Genomic DNA, 22,954 nt, shown 5'->3' with positions numbered 1-22,954 from the left:
ACTACTTTATTGGCATAAATGTTTTATAATAACCTAATGCACAAAAATAAACAAGAACTATTACAGAGGAATGATTAAAATAAAAAATATATAAGGTGCCATTAATGTTTACAGTAATTTTGTAATTTACACAGTGAAGTGCAACAGAATGTAAAAAAAAAACTCTGTAATTCCTTATGTTTACCTTAGATCAGACATAGTTAAAACTATGGGTATATGCTCAACTACTTTTTGCTGCTTTCATTATTACTTTAGAATTGTTTTAATACTTTATCATTTTATTAAAGTATTATTTAGAAAGAGTAACACCGCACTCACGAACAACAAGATGCCAGACAAACAAAACTGAAGATCTCAAAAAATAAAACTGTCTGCACACTTGAATCCTTTCAGATCCTTTCAGATCCTGCACACTTCAAATCCTTTCAAATTTAATAGCCAAGCTTTCGGTCAAACGACCATAAAGTATTATTTCAAATTTGCGCAAATACGACGCATGCGCTGTCAGCGCGATATGGCACAAGAGTTTTCAACCGCATTTCCTGTTTACCGTGGCGTCGACGTCATTACTGTGCCACTAACCAATAGGCTTGTTTGAGATGAGCAAAATCTGCGCAGAATCGATCACCGGTGATCAGCGCGAGATACATGCCGGTTAGAAATGTGTCCGAGTGCGGTCCGCCTTGCTCTGATGTCATGCTGACGTATGTCAAAAATCTCTCGCGAGCGCAAGGCACACCTGTCGGATTCTGCAGTCGAGCGCAGTTGCTCTCCACTGACTGCGCTGATCAAAAGCATGATGGGAAACGACTTGCTGACGTCACAGCTTAATGTTCATTGGTTTAAACAACCGTGATGTATTTGTTCTCTTTTAAAATGTTTGATTTTAAAACTCTGATATCATGGTTTATGTGTATACTGTACGTTATGTGTGAATATTCCTAAACTATCTAACAGTGCGACCACTATGGGTTATGCAATGTATTTTTTTATAAAAAAAAAAAACACACAAAAAAAAAACACATGTCTGTATTAAAGAAAAAAAGACTGATAAACATGTATTTGGAATGGAATTAAATAAGTAGGCTACTTTGGGTGTCTTGTTCATTATATTTACTTTTATATAAAAGCATGAACTTAAATTCCATCCAGTTTATTAGCAACAACATGTGCACGAGCGTGAATCCGGTGAATCCTGCGATATCCGTCTTTGATCTCGCAGGTGTCAGATCCACTGCGAGAAGAGAGATCTGTCCGGCTTGCCTGCGCTTTTTTCACTCCTCCCCTCACTGCAGCCGCCTACTCTCGACTACATTTCAGGCGAGGCAAGGCGCATCTCAAACAAGCCTAATGAGAACCAGGTGCGGCCCCGCCTCGATCGACGTCATCACATTACCCCTAACCAATGAGAAGCGTTATGGTGCAGCCCCGCCCCGATCTGCAGGCTGCAGCCAGGTGTACTTGGTCCCAGCCACGGCCGATGGTGCTATAAATGTACTGTCGATGCCCACTCCTCAGTGCCCATCCCTACACACAAGCACAGCCCTACACTTAGGGCTCGCGCACATAAAATCGACTCAGGTCGATTGCGCTTCCAACATAGTAAAAGTGCCCACTTCCCAGTGCCCACGAACACTATGTTTAACAGATCACAGGCTCTCTGTAAAAACGGGACCTGTGAGCGCGCGCTCTGCTCAGGCAGACAGCGCGCCCAAAGCAGTAAATGTGCCCGCTCCCAGCCCACATCTACTCGCACACTTGAGTCCCACGGGACTTTCGCAGTCCTCCTTCACTCAGCTAAGCACTGTAGTAAGGTCGAGGACGAGCGTTCCGCCCGCTGTATTAAGCGCGCCCCCCGCCTCAAATGCCACAGGCATAACGCCTATGTTTGTGAGCCCCGAAGCGCCTCTGTCGCACGGCGAACAGAGCGCGCTCTGTATCTGGCCCTTAGCCAACCATGCAGAGGCATGGGCAGCGCTTCCAGGGGTTTCGGACTGGGTCCTAGGCATTATAAAGAGAGGCTTCTCGCTACAGTTTTGTCGACGCTTCACAGCGCGCGTCGAAACGTCGGTGTCGTTGGAAGTAGCACACCTACTTCGCGCCGAAATATCAAAACTGATAAAAGGGGCGATAGAGCGTGTTCCCCGAGCTCAAAGCGAAGGGGGGCTATACAGCAGATACTTCCTAGTCCCCAAAAAGGACGGCGGTATCAGACCCATTCTGGATCTAAGACGGCTGAACAGAGTATTAGTGAAACGCAGTTTCAAAATGCTCACGACCAGCAAAATTCTCGCGCATGTTCGCCGAGAAGACTGGTTCATGTCGATAGATCTGAAGGACGCGTATTTTCAAATACAGATAGCGTCACATCACAGGCGATACTTGAGATTCGCCTTCGAGGGTCAGACATACCAGTATACAGTCCTGCCCTTCGGCTTGTCCCTGGCACCTCGTACATTTACGAAATGCATGGACGCAGCACTCGCTCCTCTCAGACTCAGAGGCATGCGAGTGCTGAACTATTTGGACGACTGGTTTATCCTAGCTCAATCACGATCTCAGCTCGTGGAGCACAGAACCATTTTACTCGATCACCTCGAGAATCTTGGTATCACGGTCAATTGGGCGAAGAGTTCACTGAACCCCAGTCAAACGATTTCGTTTCTGGGTATCGTTCTGGACTCGCAGTCTATGACAGCGCGGCTGTTGCCACAGCGCGTGCTGCACATTCAGCGCGCGGCGAAATCTTTCCGCTGCGGCGCTTTCACCCCGCTCAGGAAGTTTCAAAGGATGCTGGGTCTCATGGCCTCAGCATCATCAGTTCTCCAGCTGGGCTTGCTCCGCATGCACCCGCTGCAGTTCTGGTTGAAAGCGCGGGTACCGCGTGGAGCGTGGGTGTCCGGTCGATTACGCCTCAAGGTCGATCAGAACTGTGTTACAGCCCTGGTGCCTTGGACGGCGGACGACTGGTACCGATCAGGTGTAAGCCTGGGGACTTCCTCGGGAGTGAGGATGGTGTCGACAGACGCATCCACCTCGGGATGGGGAGCGCTGCTCGAGGGCAGACCGTTCTTCGGCCTGTGGTCGGAACGAGAAAAGCTCCAACACATAAACTGCCTAGAAATGCTGGCAGTGCACAACGCGCTGACACGTTTTTGTCCCCACATCAAGGACCAACACGTCACAGTCCGTTCGGACAACATGGCTGTGGTGTCCTACATAAATCGCCAGGGCGGTCTGAAATCCACATCCCTGTACAGGTTGGCGAAACGCCTCCTAATATGGGCTCAGCACAACTTACGCTCGCTGAGAGCAGTGCATATACCTGGGCTTCAGAATGTGGGCCCAGACAGACTGTCCAGGAACAACGTTCCCCCGGGCGAGTGGTCTCTACACCCACAAACAGTCGGCTGTTGTGGGAGAGATTCGGCAGAGCGGGGGTGGACCTATTCGCGTCCCACGAAAACGCTCACTGCCCCGCGTTCTTTTCCAAGAGCGACAGCGCGCTGTCCCGAAGGTGGCCGCGCTGCCCGCTATACGCTTTTCCCCCCGTCTCCCTCCTGCCACAGGTGTTGGAACGGGTCAGGGAAACAAAATGCCCAGTGCTGCTTGTAGCACCGTTCTGGAAGAACCAAGCATGGTTCCCAGTCCTGATGCAGTTAGCAGACATCGCTCCATGGCCAGTGCCGTTGAGGTGAGATCTCCTCTCGCAGGCCGGGGGCTTGATTTGGCACCCACACTCGGAGCTGTGGTCCCTTCATGTGTGGGCGCTCAACGGATATCCGTTGGTCTCGCAGAGGGAGTCATGAATACCATCACTCAGGCTAGAGCACCGTCGACTCGGCGGCTTTATGCTTCGAAGTGGTCGGTTTTCTCCGGCTGGTGTACAGCTTGGAGCCTTTCACCCCTCGAATGTGAGGTAACGGAGGTTCTCTCCTTCCTACAAGAGCTGTTGGATAAGGGCAGATCCCCTTCCACGCTCAAAGTGTATGTGGCGGCTATTTCAGCGTTCTCCGGTTCAACGCTGGGTCAGTCACTGGGAAGGAATGATTTAGTCATCCGCTTCCTCAGGGGAGCTAGAAGACTGAATCCACCCAGACCTCCTTCAGTCCCTATGTGGGACCTTTCTACGGTCCTGGCGGCCATGAAAGGTGCCCCTTTCGAGCCTATCCAGTCTATTAGCCTCAAACATTTGTCTTTCAAAACAGTGTTTTTGATGGCTCTCGCTTCAGTGAAGCGCATAGGCGATCTGCACGCGCTCTCTGTGAGCCCGGCGTGCTTGGAGTTTGGTCCTAATGACTCTAAAGTCATACTCAAACCTAAGCACGGCTATGTGCCGAAATCCCTCAACACGCCTTTTCGGGCTCAGGTTATTTCCCTGGCGGCCCTGCCGGCATCGAGTGAGGAGGGGGACTCGAGTTTTCTTTGCCCTGTTAGGGCTTTAAGAGCTTATATGTCCCGCTCTGCTGTCTTCAGACAGACAGAGCAGCTCTTTGTCTCGTTCAGCGGACGTTCCAAAGGAATGGCTGTTTCGAAACAAAGTCTATCCAGATGGATAGTTGACGCCATAGCGCTGGCTTATACTGCCAAGGGCATTCAATGCCCGTTGGGAGTTAGAGCGCACTCTACGAGGGGCGTTGCCTCCTCGTGGGCCTGGTCCAGCGGGATTTCCCTACAGGATATATGTACGGCGGCAGGCTGGGCCTCTCCGTCTACATTTATCAGGTTTTATAACCTAGAGGTTCCCGCCTTACAGGCTAAGCTTTTGTCGGTGTAATCTATTCAGCTGTCTAGTCAGACCTCTGAAATCGCAGGCGCAATGCGCTACCGACTATCTTGGGCAGAACTGTGTAAGACCCACATTTCCCACATTAGTTCAGGCTCCCTACCCTGTCTATGTGATGTCATATTTGCGTCTGTGGACATGTCTATATAAGGACGGAGGGAAACCCCTCCTGTCTTTAGACTCTCCCTGTGACACGTTAAGGTCACGTTAAGTCTGCGACGCTACAGTATAGGGAATTAAGGCTCCCCCCCTTATTCCCTGACTCTGTGTGAGTCAATCTGGTGATTATGCACTGTATGCCTGAAATAGCTTCCGGTGATCAGTGTTTTTATCCCAGCACGCACGGCGTTTTGCAAGGGGTTCCTGTAGCGTTTTGGTTAAAACGCAGTACGAGAGAACTCTCGTAAGAGAACGTACTCGGTTACTAACGTAACCTCGGATCTCTCTAGAAGAGGGAACGAGTACTGCGTTCCCTGCCGTGCGTTTGGTTCACTCTGGTTCGCTTCGGCGATCAAAATCAAGTGAATCAGCCTTCTCGAGCTCCTTTTATAGAGGTAAGCCACGCCCGTCTCGGCGGGAAGTGGCGAGGAGGGCGCGAAGCGCCCTCATTGGCCTGACGTCACCTCAGGCCTCGCTCGATAGGCTTATGCAGTTGCCGCAGAGCAGCCAATGAGCGAACAAGCCGTCTCGCCATAGCTGACTGCTGCTGCCGCAACGCGTTTTACATATATGAAAATTAAAGGATAATTTTTTGCTTCAGTGTTTCGTGAAAAAGAGACTTTTCCCGTAGCGTTTTGGTTAAAACGCAGTACTCGTTCCCTCTTCTAGAGAGAACCGAGGTTACGTTAGTAACCGAGTACGTCTAAAGCTATTTTTAATGTAAAAAGCAACAGCCCTGTCTTTGTATTCCATTTGGTTTTGTCTGTGTGTTTCTGTATTTGTATTGTTTTGCTTTTGAAAATGTTTTGAATCTTTCACAGTTTGATTTTTTTTTAAAGAATTTTTTTTTAGCTATCGGGTGCAACACCAATATTGTGCAAGTACCTGCTGATGTTTTTTCCCTTGTTTGTTTGTCTAAAAATGTATTCCACAATACAAGCACTTTTTAATGGTGTTTTGCACATTGTTTAATTGATGTAATATATATACCCATTGAATGCATTTAATAATGTTTACATGAAAATGTTTACAAAAATAAACCATGTTCAATTTGTATATATTGTTGTTGAATTATTTGCTACTAAAAGATATGCCATACAATTCTATAAAAATAGAAATTTCTGTATAAGGATTATCCGTGAATAGTACGGAAAATGTACTGTTAATATATAGAATTTTCCATTTTAGATTTGAAGGAATTGTCCGTAATTTAACAGAAAATGTCCAGGTAATTTTCTGCCAGTACATTTTCCGTTTTTTTACGGATTTTTTTTTTACAGTGTGTACGAGGTCAGCTAATTTTAAAACTGTGATTTACGTCTTAGTAATGGTATACCATTAGCATAATTCATGACCAGCTGTTGCTGGTTCTTTGCCTCAATATCATGTTTGTTTGTTTTTTGCCACTCCAATCAATGCACACCAAACCATAGATTATCACTTACATGTATATCATTTAACTTTTTACATGAAAATCTCTCAGAATTAAAAGAAATAAAACCACAAATGGCTAAATATTTACCCAATTTTATGAGCGAACTTTCTCTAGCAATCTTCTTTATCAGTCTTTGCATCTCTTCCTGACTCTCCACCTGTTTCCTGAGATCTCCCTGGTCTGCAGAATCCTTCAGGTAGATCTTATGGCTGTAGTTCTGTCCTATAACAAAAACATATTTTGTTATTTCAGGATATTAAGTCGTTATATGTCATAATGTCTCATTATTTCGACATAATAACTCACTATTTCGAAATAATAAGGGGACATTCTAATCTGCATTAAGCCACATTAAGCGCTCTTATAATGGTTTTCTATGGGAGGAAAATGCTGTTCATATTCTGGGCTCATCTGATTTTTTGTACATAGTATAGCCCACTTTATTATGATTTTAGCATCATAAAGATTAATAAATGCACGCACAATTATCCGTGAACTTGATAAATGTTGCAGATATGTTTTACTATGCACAAACAAATGCCTTTAAACTTATGTGTGCAAAATTCAGAATTAAATGAATGTGCAGTGCAGCAATTTGTACAAATAGAGAGTATGTAGGCCTACTATACGTGTAGCCATTAAATAAGTGCATTTAGTTTAATATTTGTTCAAATATTATAATGTTGTTTTTTTTCCATCTATGTTGATAATGAAAAGTGAACAGCACGAGTAAGATAGGATGTGCTATGTATCGAGAGACATGGAGTGGGTCATGATTTTGACCACCTTATTAAAAACCCTTAATCGCTGTTTGGGGTCAAAATGACCCCAGTGGACTTTTCCTTCATTTTTTAAAAGTGTTACCTTCATCGCAGGGGCATGAAACTCTGTGACTTTTCCTAAATAATTTATCTAAACATGCACAAAAAACTGGGCTTGATTTGGTTGTTCTAAAGGTGTGTAAATTTCTTTTTTACCATTTAAGGTGTTTGGGGTCAAAATGACCCCACATTGAAAATGAATGGGAAAATGAAAAAAAAGACTTTTTTTAATTTTGTTTGTCAAAAAAAAAAAAAAGTAAATCCATTATAAATCTGAAATTTTTTACAAATAAACCAAGGTCTGGTCCTAGAGCATAAATAAAAAGTAGAACGAACTTTCTATCTCATACACACACACACACACACACACAAACACACACATGTATGTGACTGCAACAGAGAGCATTTTTACAGAAATTGGCAAATAAAATAAACAAAACTGGCATAAATCTAAAAAAAATTACATTTAAATCAAGGTCTGGTCCAAGAGCATAAACCCAAAGTGGAATGAACTTTCTATCTCATACACACACACACAAACACACACGTATGTCACTGCAACAGAGAGCATTTTTATAGAAATTGGCAAATAAAATCAACTAAACTGGCATAAATCTGAAAAATGTCACATATGCAACATGGAACAAGCTTTCTTTAAGCTTTTCCTTTCTTTAAAGTGAAATTCGTTTTGTATAAATTGTATCTTAATTTTAATTAATTTTTCATCAACCAATTGAAAACTACTTTAAATTAAAACTACAAACTTTTTCATACATGATGCTGACATATTATTGTAGCAGAGTTTGTGCTAAATACAGTGTAATTAGACTTTAGCCATGAAAATGTCACAAGAAATAAGCACAAACGTCAGAGCCTGTCAGAACACCTCAGACCCCAGAGGGTTCATTTCTTTCAGTGCTTGTTCACAGCAAGTGTTTGAATGATTCAAAGAATGTGTCAGGAACATCATACTAACCTTAAATAACATTCTAGTAACATTAAGGAAACTGGACATTTTTAGGTTCTCACAATGTTACAAATGAACGTTTCTAGAATGTTAAATTGTTAATCAAAATAAAGTTAAAGTATGTTTGAGGAACATCAGACCTTTTAAGACACGTTAAAGCCCTGTCTTGGCTCTTCCCCGGTACGGTTCGTGTCGAGCCATTAGTCTGGTTGTTTGATGAGAAAAAGATGAAATGTAGTTGCAATAAACACGTTAAGAATCCGCACATCAACTGCAGCAGCGGAGGACTTTTATTCTGCTGTGGGGAACTGAGGAAGAACTGATGATGGAACAGTTTGATCTTCAGCTGAGAAATCAGAGGAAAGGCGCATTTCATTCCCACCCACGTGTAGAGATTGAATATTCAAGCTGTTTATTCATTTTTCTACCTGAGAACGAAAAACGAAAAATCAAGCTGGAACTGCTTTCTCGTTTTTCTACTTTCAATATTAAATCAAAAAATGAATGAACGTACACGGACCTGTGAATGATTTAACACTGTTTTTACAGGTTGTAACCTGACAAACTAGATATACAGTGTTCACTGTTATTTATTACTTTCTTTTCAACTATTTACATTTCTGTATTTAAACATAAACTTGGAGAACTTTTTAAGAGACTTTACTTTAGACAAAATTAGATGCATTTCTGGCCAGTTAAGGAAGATAAGTTCAGTTAGTTCCTGTTTCTGATCGTCAAGCACACTTACTTTTATTAGCCTATGTATTATTGTTCTTGAGAAATGCGTACTAATTGTAAGCTTATTTAACGTTATTGCATCTACACAGTGGGTATGTTACGCATTTACTTTGTGTTTTGTCGAAATGAACATGGTGTAAGAAGAAAATACACAAACATTTCCAAGTAAGATTGAGTTTGCAGTTTTACAGAAGTCTGCAGTCATGGGTTCAGTGGAAGGCAGTTGTATAAGAGGATTTGAGTGTGGCTGATGAAATACTTGCAGTGAACTTCAGCAGGACTTCCATCTACTGGACATAGTAAGTAACACTTTTAAATTAACTATATGTTTAACGTATTGAGGGCCTTTTGCACACTAATGCATACTAATAATAAGTTCATCCATTTTCTCCTTTACATGAATGTGACCGATGCACATGTTTATCTCTATTTAGTGGTTTCTCTTTTAACTGATCATGTTTGTTTTCATGTTGTTCTCTGTTGTGTTGAAGCTTGAAATGTTTTTGCATAAGAAAATGCAATTTATGATATATATTAGAACTCAGCCTGCATACTGTACAGCATTAAATACCATAAATAATCAATTACATTATCACATCATTTGGAGTATCAGTTACAGCATTAAAACAATGGATTTTCCTCCCACTGTGGCCAGCAAATAATTAAAAGTAGAAATAAGAAAGTACATGTTCTACAAAAAATATATCATACTTTTCTTTTAGACGGACTTACTTTTGAGTCGATCATCATCGCAATCTTCGCTCACTGCAAAACAACACAATAAAACACACAGTTAGTGAATCTGATGAACATTATGGCTTGCACTAATAGTGATCGACCGATATATCGGGCCGATATTTGCGGGTTTTGTGTATCGGCATCGGCCGGTACGCGGCTGCTGCGTTCGCCGATAGTTTTTTCCCGCCATTATTTACAGACAGGCGTCCGCGCGCGGGCAGCTTTGTGTTGCTGGAGACAGTTCAGGTGCAGCCCATGCACTGCCCCTCCCACACTAGCAAAGTGCTGGAAGCCTCTTCAAGACAAGGCAAGTTTTAAACTTTCAAAGCATCTTTTAACTGTTTGACTTAGCTGAAATATTGCCATACACTTTGAAAGTGGAAACACGTTGCTCTATATGTGCGTGCAACTATAGCTAAGCAAGTTTGTGGGTCCAAATGGAAAACGCGAATGCCAAATGCCTCGTATAATATAATATAAAACTGCTTGTCATTGTATTTAGGGAGCTGCAAATAGCTAAGTTTGAGGCTATCCATATGCAAACGACAGCTGTTACAAACACTGGTCAGAGGATTAAATAATGCCGACGTTGTTCCGTGATATTTGTGGGAGTTTAATTCAGTGACCACCTGGCTGAGATTTGGACGTGTGCTCATAAAAGAAGCGATGCGGCTGCGACACGCATGTTTGTCTATGCACGCATGCGATGCAGCGCGCTCGTTTGTCAAGGTGCTCCTCCTAACATTTAAACTTTTCAGAATGCAAGCGCATGCAGGTCATGTGAGAAAAAACAACTGACCTTTCCATGACAACATCGAAAGCTCGGCCGAACAGCTGATAGCTGGACAGGACAGGTTTTTATTTCTCATCTCCATAAATATATGTAGTTGTAAAGGGCTAGAAATAAATGAATCCTTACTTCCTCGTCATCATGGAGATCGCTCATGGTTGCATAGCAACGACAGACGGCACGGGAGAAAGGAGAAAGCTGTGCGGCCATGCTTTCCACACGTTTTTTTTTTTAGACACGATATGTGAACAGTCCCTAATTCATAATAAACTGAGAATCTATTTGGTTTAAAATCGTTTTTGTTTTGTTTAAAATGGAGATCACGATTACATATATCAGACAACTACAAAGAATAACATGTTCCAGTCTATTTATTCTCGAGGTCGGACATCCGGGACTTTCACTCCCATAATGCACTGCGCGCGCATAGCAACACGGCGAAAAAGCGCCAGCCATTAAGCAACACGAAGCGGAAGACAAACGAGCGCAAATCCTTCGGCAAATCATGCCGAAAAACTGTTCTGTTGTTGTCTATATACTGATAAGACATTCTGTAATAGAAGAAGAAGAATATCTGTATTCGGATCCCGAGCCACATCTGGCTCTTTGGCAAAAATCATGTGGCTCGCAAGGTCTCTCACCCTTTACCAACAACAAACCATCGATGAAACAATTAAGACACATCAACAAAGATCGGCTCTCTGCAGAAAAAGCAACCAATTACAATTCCCTTGTTGTAGCCTAGTACAGCCTACTAAAGTTAATGAAAAGTTTATGATAATAATAAGTACCGGCAAAAGTGTGTGTTCAGTGCTGTTCGCGAGTGTCACGAGTCACCACAGCAATCAGCTAACCACTTACGTTTCTGGTAACCTACAGCTCCTGCACTGGCGAAAATATAAAAGTAGACTTTATTAATTTTAATATATAATTTTATTGAAACGGGTACTTTTACTGCGCAAAGAGACATTTCACCCACTGACCGCTGGTACTTTCACTTTTGCCTCAGAGACCCTTTATGTCCTATACATGTGTCGTAACAATCTGCGCAGATTTCAGTTGACGATTCTGTTTAAAGTTATTAATAACAAAACATGAATTAATGAGAAAGAAAAGAACAGGATGTGCTATATATTGAAAATAAATATTAAAAGCGCGATAAGTCGCGAAAGAGAACTGAATTCTACTGACAGGATGCTGTGCGCGCTCCGAGCGCAACACGGACAAGCATAGTATAGCCTTTGTCTTCGGTTGCGCGCCTAAACGGCCAAATAAACACAGAAATATTTCAAAATGCCAAGCCGAGTATTCATGTAAACACAGCTGATGTAAGTAACTGTTACTGTGTGCATTCACTCTCTCTCTCACACACACGCACACAAAAGAGGATTTATGCTAGTCACTTGGTAACTCAACCTCACAGTGAAAGCCCTGCACAATTAATTCCATATTGCAACTTATTTATGGTTTGCTGAATATTTGTTTGTTTTTAGTTGTCTATGGACCGTTTTTTTTTTTACTTTGGCTAAAATGCATTATCCAATAGCCTAATGAAAAAATGTCTCTTTGGTCAAAAAGGTTCCTGACCCCTGATATAGCGCCTTTCACAGATATGTAACGTTAGCTAAGTTAGTCACAAATGCGCTTTACATGAGTGTTTTATTACATTCACATCTCACCACCGACATACATTCGCATACACGGATATAAAGTAGTCCGTTAGTATCCATAATCCACAGCAAAACTTCTGTGAATAGATACCTTTTTGATTTGGCTCGGGCTTTGCCTTCGGTTTGTTTTACCCTTCAAACATGGCGGTGGCTTGTTGCTATGCAAGTCACATGATTTGTGACGTAACGCCGACCAAGAGAATAAAAAAAAAATAACTAATTTGAATCATTAATTCAAACACGTTTAAAACGAATTAATTCAGTCTCAGCAGTAAATAGGGCTGCACGATTAATCGTATTTTAATCGCGATAACGATATCTGCCTCTCTCGATTAATTTTAAAAAAATCGTCGCGATATTTGCCCGCTCGTTTTTAATCCTGAAAACGCTTTTTTATTAGACATTTGCATAATCTTGCATTGTAAACAAGTCCCCACTAGCATTGATGTTTGTGGTTGCCAGATCTGAATATCTTAAATCTCCCAAATTACCCAAACAGAGCTTTTCTCTTACATTTTATGCCCCGTGTTGTACTTAGTCGGTGCAATCTGGCAACCCTGCGCGCGCGCTCTATACTGCGGAAAAAGCACTGATCTCCACAGCGATATTCTGTTTGCATGAAATTGTTATACAGCTAGACTTTCTTCACAAGCCACCTGTGCTGTTTGTGTGACTAAATCTGTTTCTAAATGAGTTTCGCTTTCTATTTTTTGATGTTTAAGTTAATTCATTTAAGTTTAAGTTTACCAGTTTGCATGATGTGTCGTGAATCAGTTGAAAACGACAGCCACTGCCCGTTTTGGTATCAACAAGTAAGTTATGGCGCGTTTCCACCGAGCGGTACGGTACGGTACGGTACGGGTCGGTACCCTTTTATTTGCGTTTCCACTGCCAAAAGTTGAGAATGGTACCAAAAAGCCGAACCGTACCGTACCACTTTTTGGGTACCCTTCCGTTGGGGTACCTAGCACAGTGGTACGGTACTAAAAGGTGGAGCTAGACTCACTGCAGGACGTTGATTGGTTGACAGAGAATCGTCACTTGCGCGTGCTACGAGGGGAATGACAACATAAGAAGCGCCATTTTTTATATACAGTTTAATATAATACTACTGTTACTGTGTCACGAAATGTAATTTTAAGAGTTTTTCAGGCGAGAATGTAGTTGTTTAAAGCTCAAATCTGTGGTTTATTTATAAAGATGATTTGTTTTTCCCCGGTTGTGAGATCCATGCGATCAGCGGGCGCTCGGCGCTCATGTTTCCCGGCTGGGTGAGCCTTTCCTCGGCTAAGTTAGTTCTTCTGACGTTCGCCGATGACTCCGACGGTAGTGGTTAAACATGAGATATAATTCGTCTTGTGTAGACCTAACGGGCGATCTTTGGTCTCGTGAATATATAATTCGTTCCCTGTCAATCGTTTTGGCTGAGGGCTAAGTTTAGTTTCATAGGCTATTTGTATTTAACGTTAAATTTACTGTTGAAATGTTAGACTAGAGCGCAGCATTTGGACATTTGACTGAATTGTTTGCTTTATTTCTTATTGTATAGCTTCTTGTACCTTTTACTTAAACTTTTATATTGGCTATTATTGATAAAACTGAAATTTTACTAAAAGAAATATGGTTTCTTGTCATTTTCTTATTACAAGATTATCACTGATGTTTATTGCAACATTTGTACAAATGCATATATTGCCTGTAATATGTGTAATTTTTTTTATTATTTAAACGAAAAGAGGTAACGTTAGGGTTGTGTTTTAAATTTCGTTTTGTTATAGAATAACGTATAACGTGCAGTGAATAATCAATATGCGTTGCGCATGAACCACATTTGTGTCCCTATAATGTTTAATTTATTTAAATGAAAACGAAAAGAGGCAGAGTAGTGTTTTATAACATATTTCGTTTTATTGTTGCTTAAAATGAACATACAGAGTAACAGAGATAAGTAGTAGCAGATCGCGAGCTGAGTGACGCTTTTAAGAACGCGCTGTACCATTTGCATGTAGGAGTCGCACATGGCAAGTACAAACTTTGCGTACTTAATAATGAGAAAAGCCAAATGTCGGCGCTTGTCTTCTTGTGACAAACATGTCGAGGAGCAAGAACAAGATCTGCTGTCATCCATTGTAGTTTACTATGTTCTTCTTCGCGCGAAAATGACGTCGATCGAAACACCACGCCTATCAAGTAAGGGTACTGTTGGCAGTGGAAACGCTAGCCAGATCATGGTTAACAGACCCGAACCGTACCGTACTGTACCGTACCGTACTGTACTGCTCAGTGGAAACGAGCCATTAGACTATTTTTCTTTGCAGTAGCGTTAGGCCTACGGATTTGCTGAGCGATCTGGATCTGTACTTTCTCATTTTCAACCGAAATGTGTCGCTTAGAAGATCTAATGTGAAGACCATAGACTGTAAAAAATATGGACAAAGCGTCTGCGACGTCACCCATAGACTTTCTGAAGAACGGGTTTGAAGCCGTTTATGGGGGGTATGGGCGGCGCCATCTTGGAAAATCTTGGGAAATCCTAACCCCGCCCACCTTCTAACGCAGCGCGCGTCACTCAGCTCGCTCTGCTACTTTGGTTATCTCTGTATATTTTAGGCAACGAAATATGTTATAAAACACCATACGAACTCTTTTCGTTTTCATTTAAAGAAATCTTTAAGGCAACGCATATTGATTATATTCAACTGCACATAACGTTTGCCTATTTATGAAAAAACAAAATATAAAACACAAACCTGCCTCTTTTCATTTTAAATATAATATAAAAATATTACACATTTTATGGTCCAGGCAATATGTGCATTTGTACTAAACAACAGATTTTGCAGTAAACAACATTACAGATCATCTTCGTTGTATTAAAATTTAAAATTAAAAACTCAACCCAGTCTCTTTTTGTTAAATTTCAGTTTTATCAATATTAGCCATTATAAAAGTATACGTAAAAGGTATAAGAAGCTATACAAATAAAGCAAACAATTCAGTCAAACATACAAAGTCAGCGCTCTATAGTCTATACATCGGTAAAGTTAAATAGCTTATAAAGTTATGAAACTTCCCCTCAGCCAAAACGATTGCCCAGGGAAAAAAATTTAGATTCACGAGACCAAAAATCGCCCATTAGATATACACAAGACGATATAGATATACACAATATCTCATGTTTAACCACTAAAGAGACGCCAGAGTCCGCGGCATTGGCGGCAAACCTCATAACGTCAAGCCGATGAAAGACTGTTCCAGGTGGGGTACATGAACGCCGAGCGCCCGGTCATCGCTGGATCAACTGGATAAAATTTTCATAAATCTTTAAATAAACCACAGATTTGAGCTTTAAACAACTACATTCTCGCCTGAAAAACTATTAAAACTACATTTCATGATACATAAACAGTAGTATTATATGTCAACTGTATTAAAAAATGGCGCTTCTTGTTGTCATTCTCCGTGGCGCTGCCTTGTCAGCTGTCAATCAAGCTGTCACTCAAAGTTAACCACGCCCTTATTGTCATATATTTTATATCTAAATACGATCAACAAGTTAGAAAAATATTCACCCCCCTCACAGTTGTCAGGCACTCGGAACCTATCGAAAAATACAATAAAAGTCCATGGGACCTGTCACAGTGAGGATCTGTGACTAGAGACTCTTATTTTGGAAAAGACTCTTAGTATGACACTGAACTGAGAAAATACATACATACAGACACTTTCACACTAACATCTTAACACACTATCTGTTTTGCGCAGTTTTACACCAGTTAACGCAGATATATGTGTGTCACTGATTGTGTATTGTTTCGTGTTGTACCTGTCTTCACCATGCCTTTTTTTTTTCATTTACTGAGTTATTAATTTCTCGTTGTTGATTTATATATTGTAAAGAACTCAAACAAGACCGGTAACCATGTTATATGTTTATTGATTTCAATTAACCTCTTACATAATAATAAATTGTCATACTTACGTATAGGAACATTTTACTTTACCAAACAGACGAAACCCGGTCACAGGAACTGCCACCATTTTGAATGTCTCTTTCCCGCCAATAGGCACAGTTAATTGTTGTCATGTGTGAGGGGGAGATTGGAGTTCTGTTTGATTCTTTGATAAACGTTGTTCAACATTAATAATTAATTGAGTTGTTTTGTTTTCAATGTTTATATATTTTTATATTATTCAAACTGTTTATCTCTTTGTTACTGTTAAATCTATTTTGATTTGTCTTCTTTAAATGTCATTTATTATCTTTAATTACCAAATGGTTTGGTCCAAGTAGGAGGGGCTTAGCCTTTTTAAGAAGGCGCCTCAGTGTGATTAAGAGGCTCGTAGAGTGAGTGTTTAGGAGTTATTGCTCTGTTTTTGGGCCGATTTACTGGTATAGCCAAATTTTGTGTGCAGATAACTTTAAACAGTTTATTTTATTTATTTTTGTTTGATTAGTTTTTTTTTTTTTTCTCTTCTTTGGATTTTCACTGTAAATACCAGTTGCACCTATTGGATTAAACACTGAACTTTTGACCTCATCATCACGTCACTTCATTTTTTCGCCTCCATCTGCCGGTACATACAGAGCAGTGGTGCTGCTGCTGTTGGGGCCTCTTTGTGGCACCCCTGTCTCTGTTACAGTTGGTGTCAGAAGTTTTTTGTACCGCTGAGGTGACGTGGACAATCTTGTTTTTATGCAATGCCACCAAAGACAAGGAATCAGCCTGATGAGAGCACAAGGCCGGATGTGGAACAGAGTGAAGTGGAGGAGGATCCAGATGAAGGAGTGAAGTCTACAATGGTTTCTGGGGCTGGAGCTGATACTGCTGTTACTGCTCTGGCGCAGATGTTCAAGTCCTTTATGGAATATCAAAAGGATCGAGACGATCGACAAGAAAGAGAGACAGTCCGACGAGAACAAAATTTTAAAGTGCTCAGTCACCATGTCACACAGATGCAACTCGACATGGAACGTATCAGTCATGGAGCAGTTTCCGACAAACCAGCACCAAGGGTGATAGACCGGGAGCCACGGCTTGCGAGACTGGAAGACTCCGATGATATTGAGCACTATTTGCTGACATTTGAGAGACTGGCAGAGGTGTACCAGTGGCCTAAAGAAGACTGGGCCATTCACCTTATACCGTTGCTAACTGGTAAGGCCAGAGCTGCGTTTGTTGCAATGGACCCTTCACATACACAAGACTATGATGTTGTTAAGACAGCAATACTGAAAAAGTATGAAATCAATGCTGAAACTTATAGACTGAGGTTCCGTAGCCTAAATACCCCGGTCGACGAGTCGCCACAGGAGCTTTACATCAGACTGAAGGACCTTTTTTGCAAGTGGGTGCACTATTCCAGCAGCAATAAAGAGGATATTATGGAGGCCCTTGTTCTGGAACAGTTCTTACGGGTCTTGTACCCAGACGTGAGGACTTGGGTCAAGGAGCGTGATCCAACGACTGCTGCTGAGGCTGCAAGACTAGCAGAGGCATATATCACAGCCCGTAAAGGAGCAGGAAACTTCCGCTATGCAGGGATCCTCCCTTCGGCCAGGGGTAAGTCTGAGGGGTTGAGGAGCTGTTCAAACTCTCAAGATAGAATCCTAAGACTCACACAAAGTAAAGCCACTACTCCGCATGTAACTTCACAAAGTGTAGTTAAGGAGGATGTTGTCTGTTATCATTGTGGACAGCCAGGCCATACTAGACCTCTTTGCCCCCTGAAGAAACCGAAAACGGCAAGCCTTTGTTATGTTCCTCATTCAGTTCAGTCATCCCCCATGAAATGCAACTCACAGCCAATTAGATCTGTCTTGTTAAATGGTAGACCAGTTTTAGCCTTGGTAGATACTGGTTGTACATATACGCTAGTGCAGAGCAGATTTGTGCCCAGACAAGACTGGAATGACACAGAAACAGTTACTGTTTGTTGTGTACATGGTGACAACACTCCATTGCCTACTGCAGAAGTGTATATTGAAGTCTTGAATCAGTCTTATCTGATGAAGGTTGGAATTGCTAAGACTCTGCCCTATCCCATCCTCCTTGGCACAGATATGCCAGTGTTGGCTGAATTACTGCAGGACACAGAATGGTGTGGGGTAGTGACAAGGGCTCAGTCAAAGCAGGCAGTGCAGACAACACACAACCCAGACCTAGACGATCCCTTACAAACCTTGCCTTTTTGTTCAGCTGATATTGAGACTGAGTCAGGAACAACAGAAGACAACAGGTTGCAACAGCGTAGAGATTGGGTAACAGACTTGATGGGCACCTCAGAACAGGCTAACGAGGATATTGCTGAACCTGAGTTATGTGAGTCAGACATTGTGATTCCGAATGGTCTAGCCCAGCTGCAGAGGGAAGACCCAACCCTAGCCACATGTTTTGATCAGGTTAAGAAGAAGAAAGACTCTGATGTATTACTTGAGGATGCTTTTGTGTTGAAACATGAACTCCTGTATAAGCAGACTAAAGAGGGAGATCTTCGACTTCTTGTACCTAATGCACAAAGAAGTGAGGTGTTACAGTTAGGTCATTCCATTCCATGGTCAGGTCATTTAGGGTTCGCAAAAACATGTTGGAGAATCTCTAAAAGATTTTATTGGCCCAGAATGTACACAGACATTAAAGAATACTGCCAAAAATGCCCTGAGTGCCAACTCACTACTGGTCGGACTCCTGCTTATGCACCACTAATTCCTTTGCCTGTGATTGATGTACCTTTTGAGAGAATAGGAGTGGATGTTGTTGGACCAGTTGAGAGAAGTCAGGCAGGAAACCGGTTTATTCTAGTAATCTCAGATTATGCCACGAGATACCCTGAAGCATATCCCTTGAGAGATGTTACTGCTAAGCAGATAGCTTCAGCCTTGTTGAAATTATTTTCGCAAGTAGGCATACCAAAAGAGGTTCTGACAGACCAGGGCACTAACTTTATGAGTCGCACACTGCAACAAGTTTATCAGCTATTGGGCATTAAGAGAGTACGAACAACCCCATATCACCCTCAGACTGATGGTCTTGTTGAAAGATTCAATCAGACTCTAAAGAATATGTTGAAAAAGTTTGTTTCAGACTCTGGCAAAGACTGGGATAAATGGCTGCCGTACCTCCTTTTCGCCTACCGTGAAGTACCCCAGGCTTCTACAGGATTCTCTCCGTTTGAATTGCTTTACGCCCACCAAGTAAGAGGTCCTCTAGATGTCCTGAAAGAGAGCTGGGAGGCGACAGACAATCCAAAGAGAACGAACATCCTCACTTACGTGATGAAAATGAGGGAGAAACTTCAACAGAGTACTGCCTTGGCACGAGAAAACCTGTTAAGATCCCAAGTACAGCAGAAACACTGGTACGACAAGACGGCTAGATCTCGAAGCTTCGAACCAGGGGATGAAGTCCTGTTGTTGCTTCCAACCTCCGACAATAAGCTGTTAGCGAAGTGGCAAGGCCCATACCAGATAAAGAAGAAGGTAGGTCCGGTGACCTATCAGATCGAAATTCCCTCAAGAAACCAGCCTCTGCAAACATTTCATGTGAACATGCTGAAAAAATGGCATACGCATCAAACTCCAGGCCAAGCAGAGGAGAGCAATGACATTGCTATGCTGGTGAGAGCCATAGAGGGTGAAGAGGAAGTAGAAGAACAGTATTTACCGACCTGTCGCAGTGACAGCAAATTGAATTTGCAGCACCTGAGTGAAGAGCAAAGACATCAACTATGGGAATGTATACCTGAACATCTGTTCATGGATACCCCTGGCAGAACAGGCTTGGTCGAACATTCTATCATCCTCACGGACCCTAAACCTGTCCGTCAGTCGGTGTATCGTGTCCCAGAGAAATTACTATCTGTTATGAAAGAGGAATTACAAACCATGAAACAACTGGGTGTTATTGAGCCATCGTCAAGTGAATGGAGCAGTCCCATAGTGCTGGTGCCGAAGAAAGATGGTACCCTGCGGTTCTGCTTAGACTTCAGGAAGCTGAACAGCGTAAGTAAATTTGATCCTTATCCAATGCCACGGGTGGATGAACTGGTGGAGAGGCTGGGAAGGGCGAAGTACCTGAGTACGCTGGATCTCTGCAAGGGATATTGGCAGGTACCGCTGAAACCAGCATGTAAGGAGCTTACTGCCTTCAGAACTCCCTTTGGCCACTTTCAGTTCCGAGTCCTTCCTTTCGGGCTCCACGGGGCCGCGGCAACATTTCAAAGGATGATGGATAAAATCCTCCATGGTACAGAGGACTATGCTGCAGCTTACCTTGACGACATCATAATCTTCAGCCAAAGCTGGGAAGAGCATCTGGAGCAACTTAGGGAGGTGTTGAATCGCATCAAAGCTGCAGGACTAACCATCCGTCCTGATAAATGTGCCCTCGCCAAACCAGAAACCCAATATCTTGGATTTGTACTGGGACACGGTGTGATCCGACCTCAGGTGGGGAAGGTGGAGGCCGTTAAAGGAGCAGGAAGGCCTGTGACAAAGAAGCAGGTTAGAGCGTTTCTTGGACTTGTTGGCTGGTATAGGAAATTTATTCCAAATTTCTCAGCCAGGGCAATAACCCTAACAAATTTGACAAAAAAGAGCCAGCCCAACAATGTAGTGTGGACGGAGGACTGTGAAAAGGCCTTTAAAGACTTAAAGGATGCATTATGTCAGGAACCAGTTCTGCGGAGTCCTGATTTTGGGAAACTCTTCACAGTGCAGACTGATGCCTCACAACGTGGCATTGGTGCTGTACTCCTTCAAGAGGAAGAAGGTCAACTCAAGCCAGTTGTGTACATTAGTAGGAAACTCCTGCCCAGAGAGGTAAACTATTCCACTGTGGAAAAGGAGTGCCTTGCTGTTAAGTGGGCCCTGGACTCTTTAAGGTACTATTTGCTTGGACGAAAATTCCGGTTGGAAACTGACCACCGAGCATTGGCCTGGTTAGGCCGCATGAGAGACACAAATGCTCGCATTACTAGGTGGTTTCTGGCCATGCAGCTATTTGACTTTGAGGTGCTGTACAGATCAGGGTCACAAAATTACACTGCAGACTTTCTCTCGAGGACACCATAGGCGGTGTCTGGAGAGGGAGGGGGAAATGTCACAGTGAGGATCTGTGACTAGAGACTCTTATTTTGGAAAAGACTCTTAGTATGACACTGAACTGAGAAAATACATACATACAGACACTTTCACACTAACATCTTAACACACTATCTGTTTTGCGCAGTTTTACACCAGTTAACGCAGATATATGTGTGTCACTGATTGTGTATTGTTTCGTGTTGTACCTGTCTTCACCATGCCTTTTTTTTTTCATTTACTGAGTTATTAATTTCTCGTTGTTGATTTATATATTGTAAAGAACTCAAACAAGACCGGTAACCATGTTATATGTTTATTGATTTCAATTAACCTCTTACATAATAATAAATTGTCATACTTACGTATAGGAACATTTTACTTTACCAAACAGACGAAACCCGGTCACAGGAACTGCCACCATTTTGAATGTCTCTTTCCCGCCAATAGGCACAGTTAATTGTTGTCATGTGTGAGGGGGAGATTGGAGTTCTGTTTGATTCTTTGATAAACGTTGTTCAACATTAATAATTAATTGAGTTGTTTTGTTTTCAATGTTTATATATTTTTATATTATTCAAACTGTTTATCTCTTTGTTACTGTTAAATCTATTTTGATTTGTCTTCTTTAAATGTCATTTATTATCTTTAATTACCAAATGGTTTGGTCCAAGTAGGAGGGGCTTAGCCTTTTTAAGAAGGCGCCTCAGTGTGATTAAGAGGCTCGTAGAGTGAGTGTTTAGGAGTTATTGCTCTGTTTTTGGGCCGATTTACTGGTATAGCCAAATTTTGTGTGCAGATAACTTTAAACAGTTTATTTTATTTATTTTTGTTTGATTAGTTTTTTTTTTTTTTTCTCTTCTTTGGATTTTCACTGTAAATACCAGTTGCACCTATTGGATTAAACACTGAACTTTTGACCTCATCATCACGTCACTTCATTTTTTCGCCTCCATCTGCCGGTACATACAGAGCAGTGGTGCTGCTGCTGTTGGGGCCTCTTTGTGGCACCCCTGTCTCTGTTACAGGACCAACTTGTAAAAACATGAATTTATGCTGTGAAAACGGACATTTTAACATGGGGGCTATGGACATTTGCTCCCTTTTGGGACCTCCCTCTAGCGGATTTTCGATGTATTGCAGTTTTTCGCACTTCCGGGTAGGCTTCATTTTTCAGATCAGAATGTTGCCGCTTGGTGAAGACGCATCACAAAGCGCTCATCTAACGTTAAAGGGGGGGTGAAATGCTCATTTTCACTCAATCTCCTGTTAATCTTGAGTACCTATAGAGTAATATTGCATCCTTCATATCTCCAAAAAGTCTTTTGTTTTATTATATTTTTGAAAGAAAGATAGGCTGTACCGAGTCTTTCCGGAAAAAAAACGAGCGGCTGGGGGCGGGCCGTGTGGGCGAAGCTTAGCTGTGCTAACGCGCCGAGCTAGTGACAACACACAGAGACATTTGTTCAACAGTTTTACTCACCGTCCGGTTCCAATGCACGACCGCAAACCTTTATCATTGCGACTGCTCGATCCTTAAGCATTAGACGATCTGCAAATCCGTCGATCTGGGCTTTGTTTATAAAACAATCATCGTCGAAATGCAGGGAACAACAGTCTTACACAACTCCATTTATGCTCAGGAAAACAAACTCCATCCACGCGTTCCTTAACGCTGGGTTCTTTGGGAATCTGTGCAGGGTTGTCTTGCCCTGGCAACCAAAAACACACTTCTTTGGTGACATTGGCTTCCCAAAAGCCGGGCAGG

General features: G+C 42.1%; 1 protein-coding gene across 1 annotated transcript in view; it reads right to left on the bottom strand.

Annotated features, from left to right (window-relative positions):
- The window catches only part of LOC307163620 (GTPase IMAP family member 9-like), a 49,272-nt gene that overhangs the window by 22,551 nt on the left and 3,767 nt on the right, over positions 1-22,954 (bottom strand). Inside the window, exons 2-3 of the mRNA XM_079879745.1 lie at positions 9,639-9,671; positions 6,468-6,602 (exon numbers count right to left, since the gene is read on the bottom strand). Of these exons, the coding sequence (XP_079735871.1) occupies positions 6,468-6,602; positions 9,639-9,671 (168 nt within the window). The remainder of the gene's footprint in view (positions 1-6,467; positions 6,603-9,638; positions 9,672-22,954) is intronic.

The sequence above is a fragment of the Squalius cephalus genome (genome assembly GCF_949319135.1).
Source record: "Squalius cephalus genome assembly, chromosome: 1".
Taxonomy (NCBI): Eukaryota; Metazoa; Chordata; class Actinopteri; order Cypriniformes; family Leuciscidae; genus Squalius; species Squalius cephalus.
This window is presented reverse-complemented; position numbering and strand designations above follow the sequence as displayed.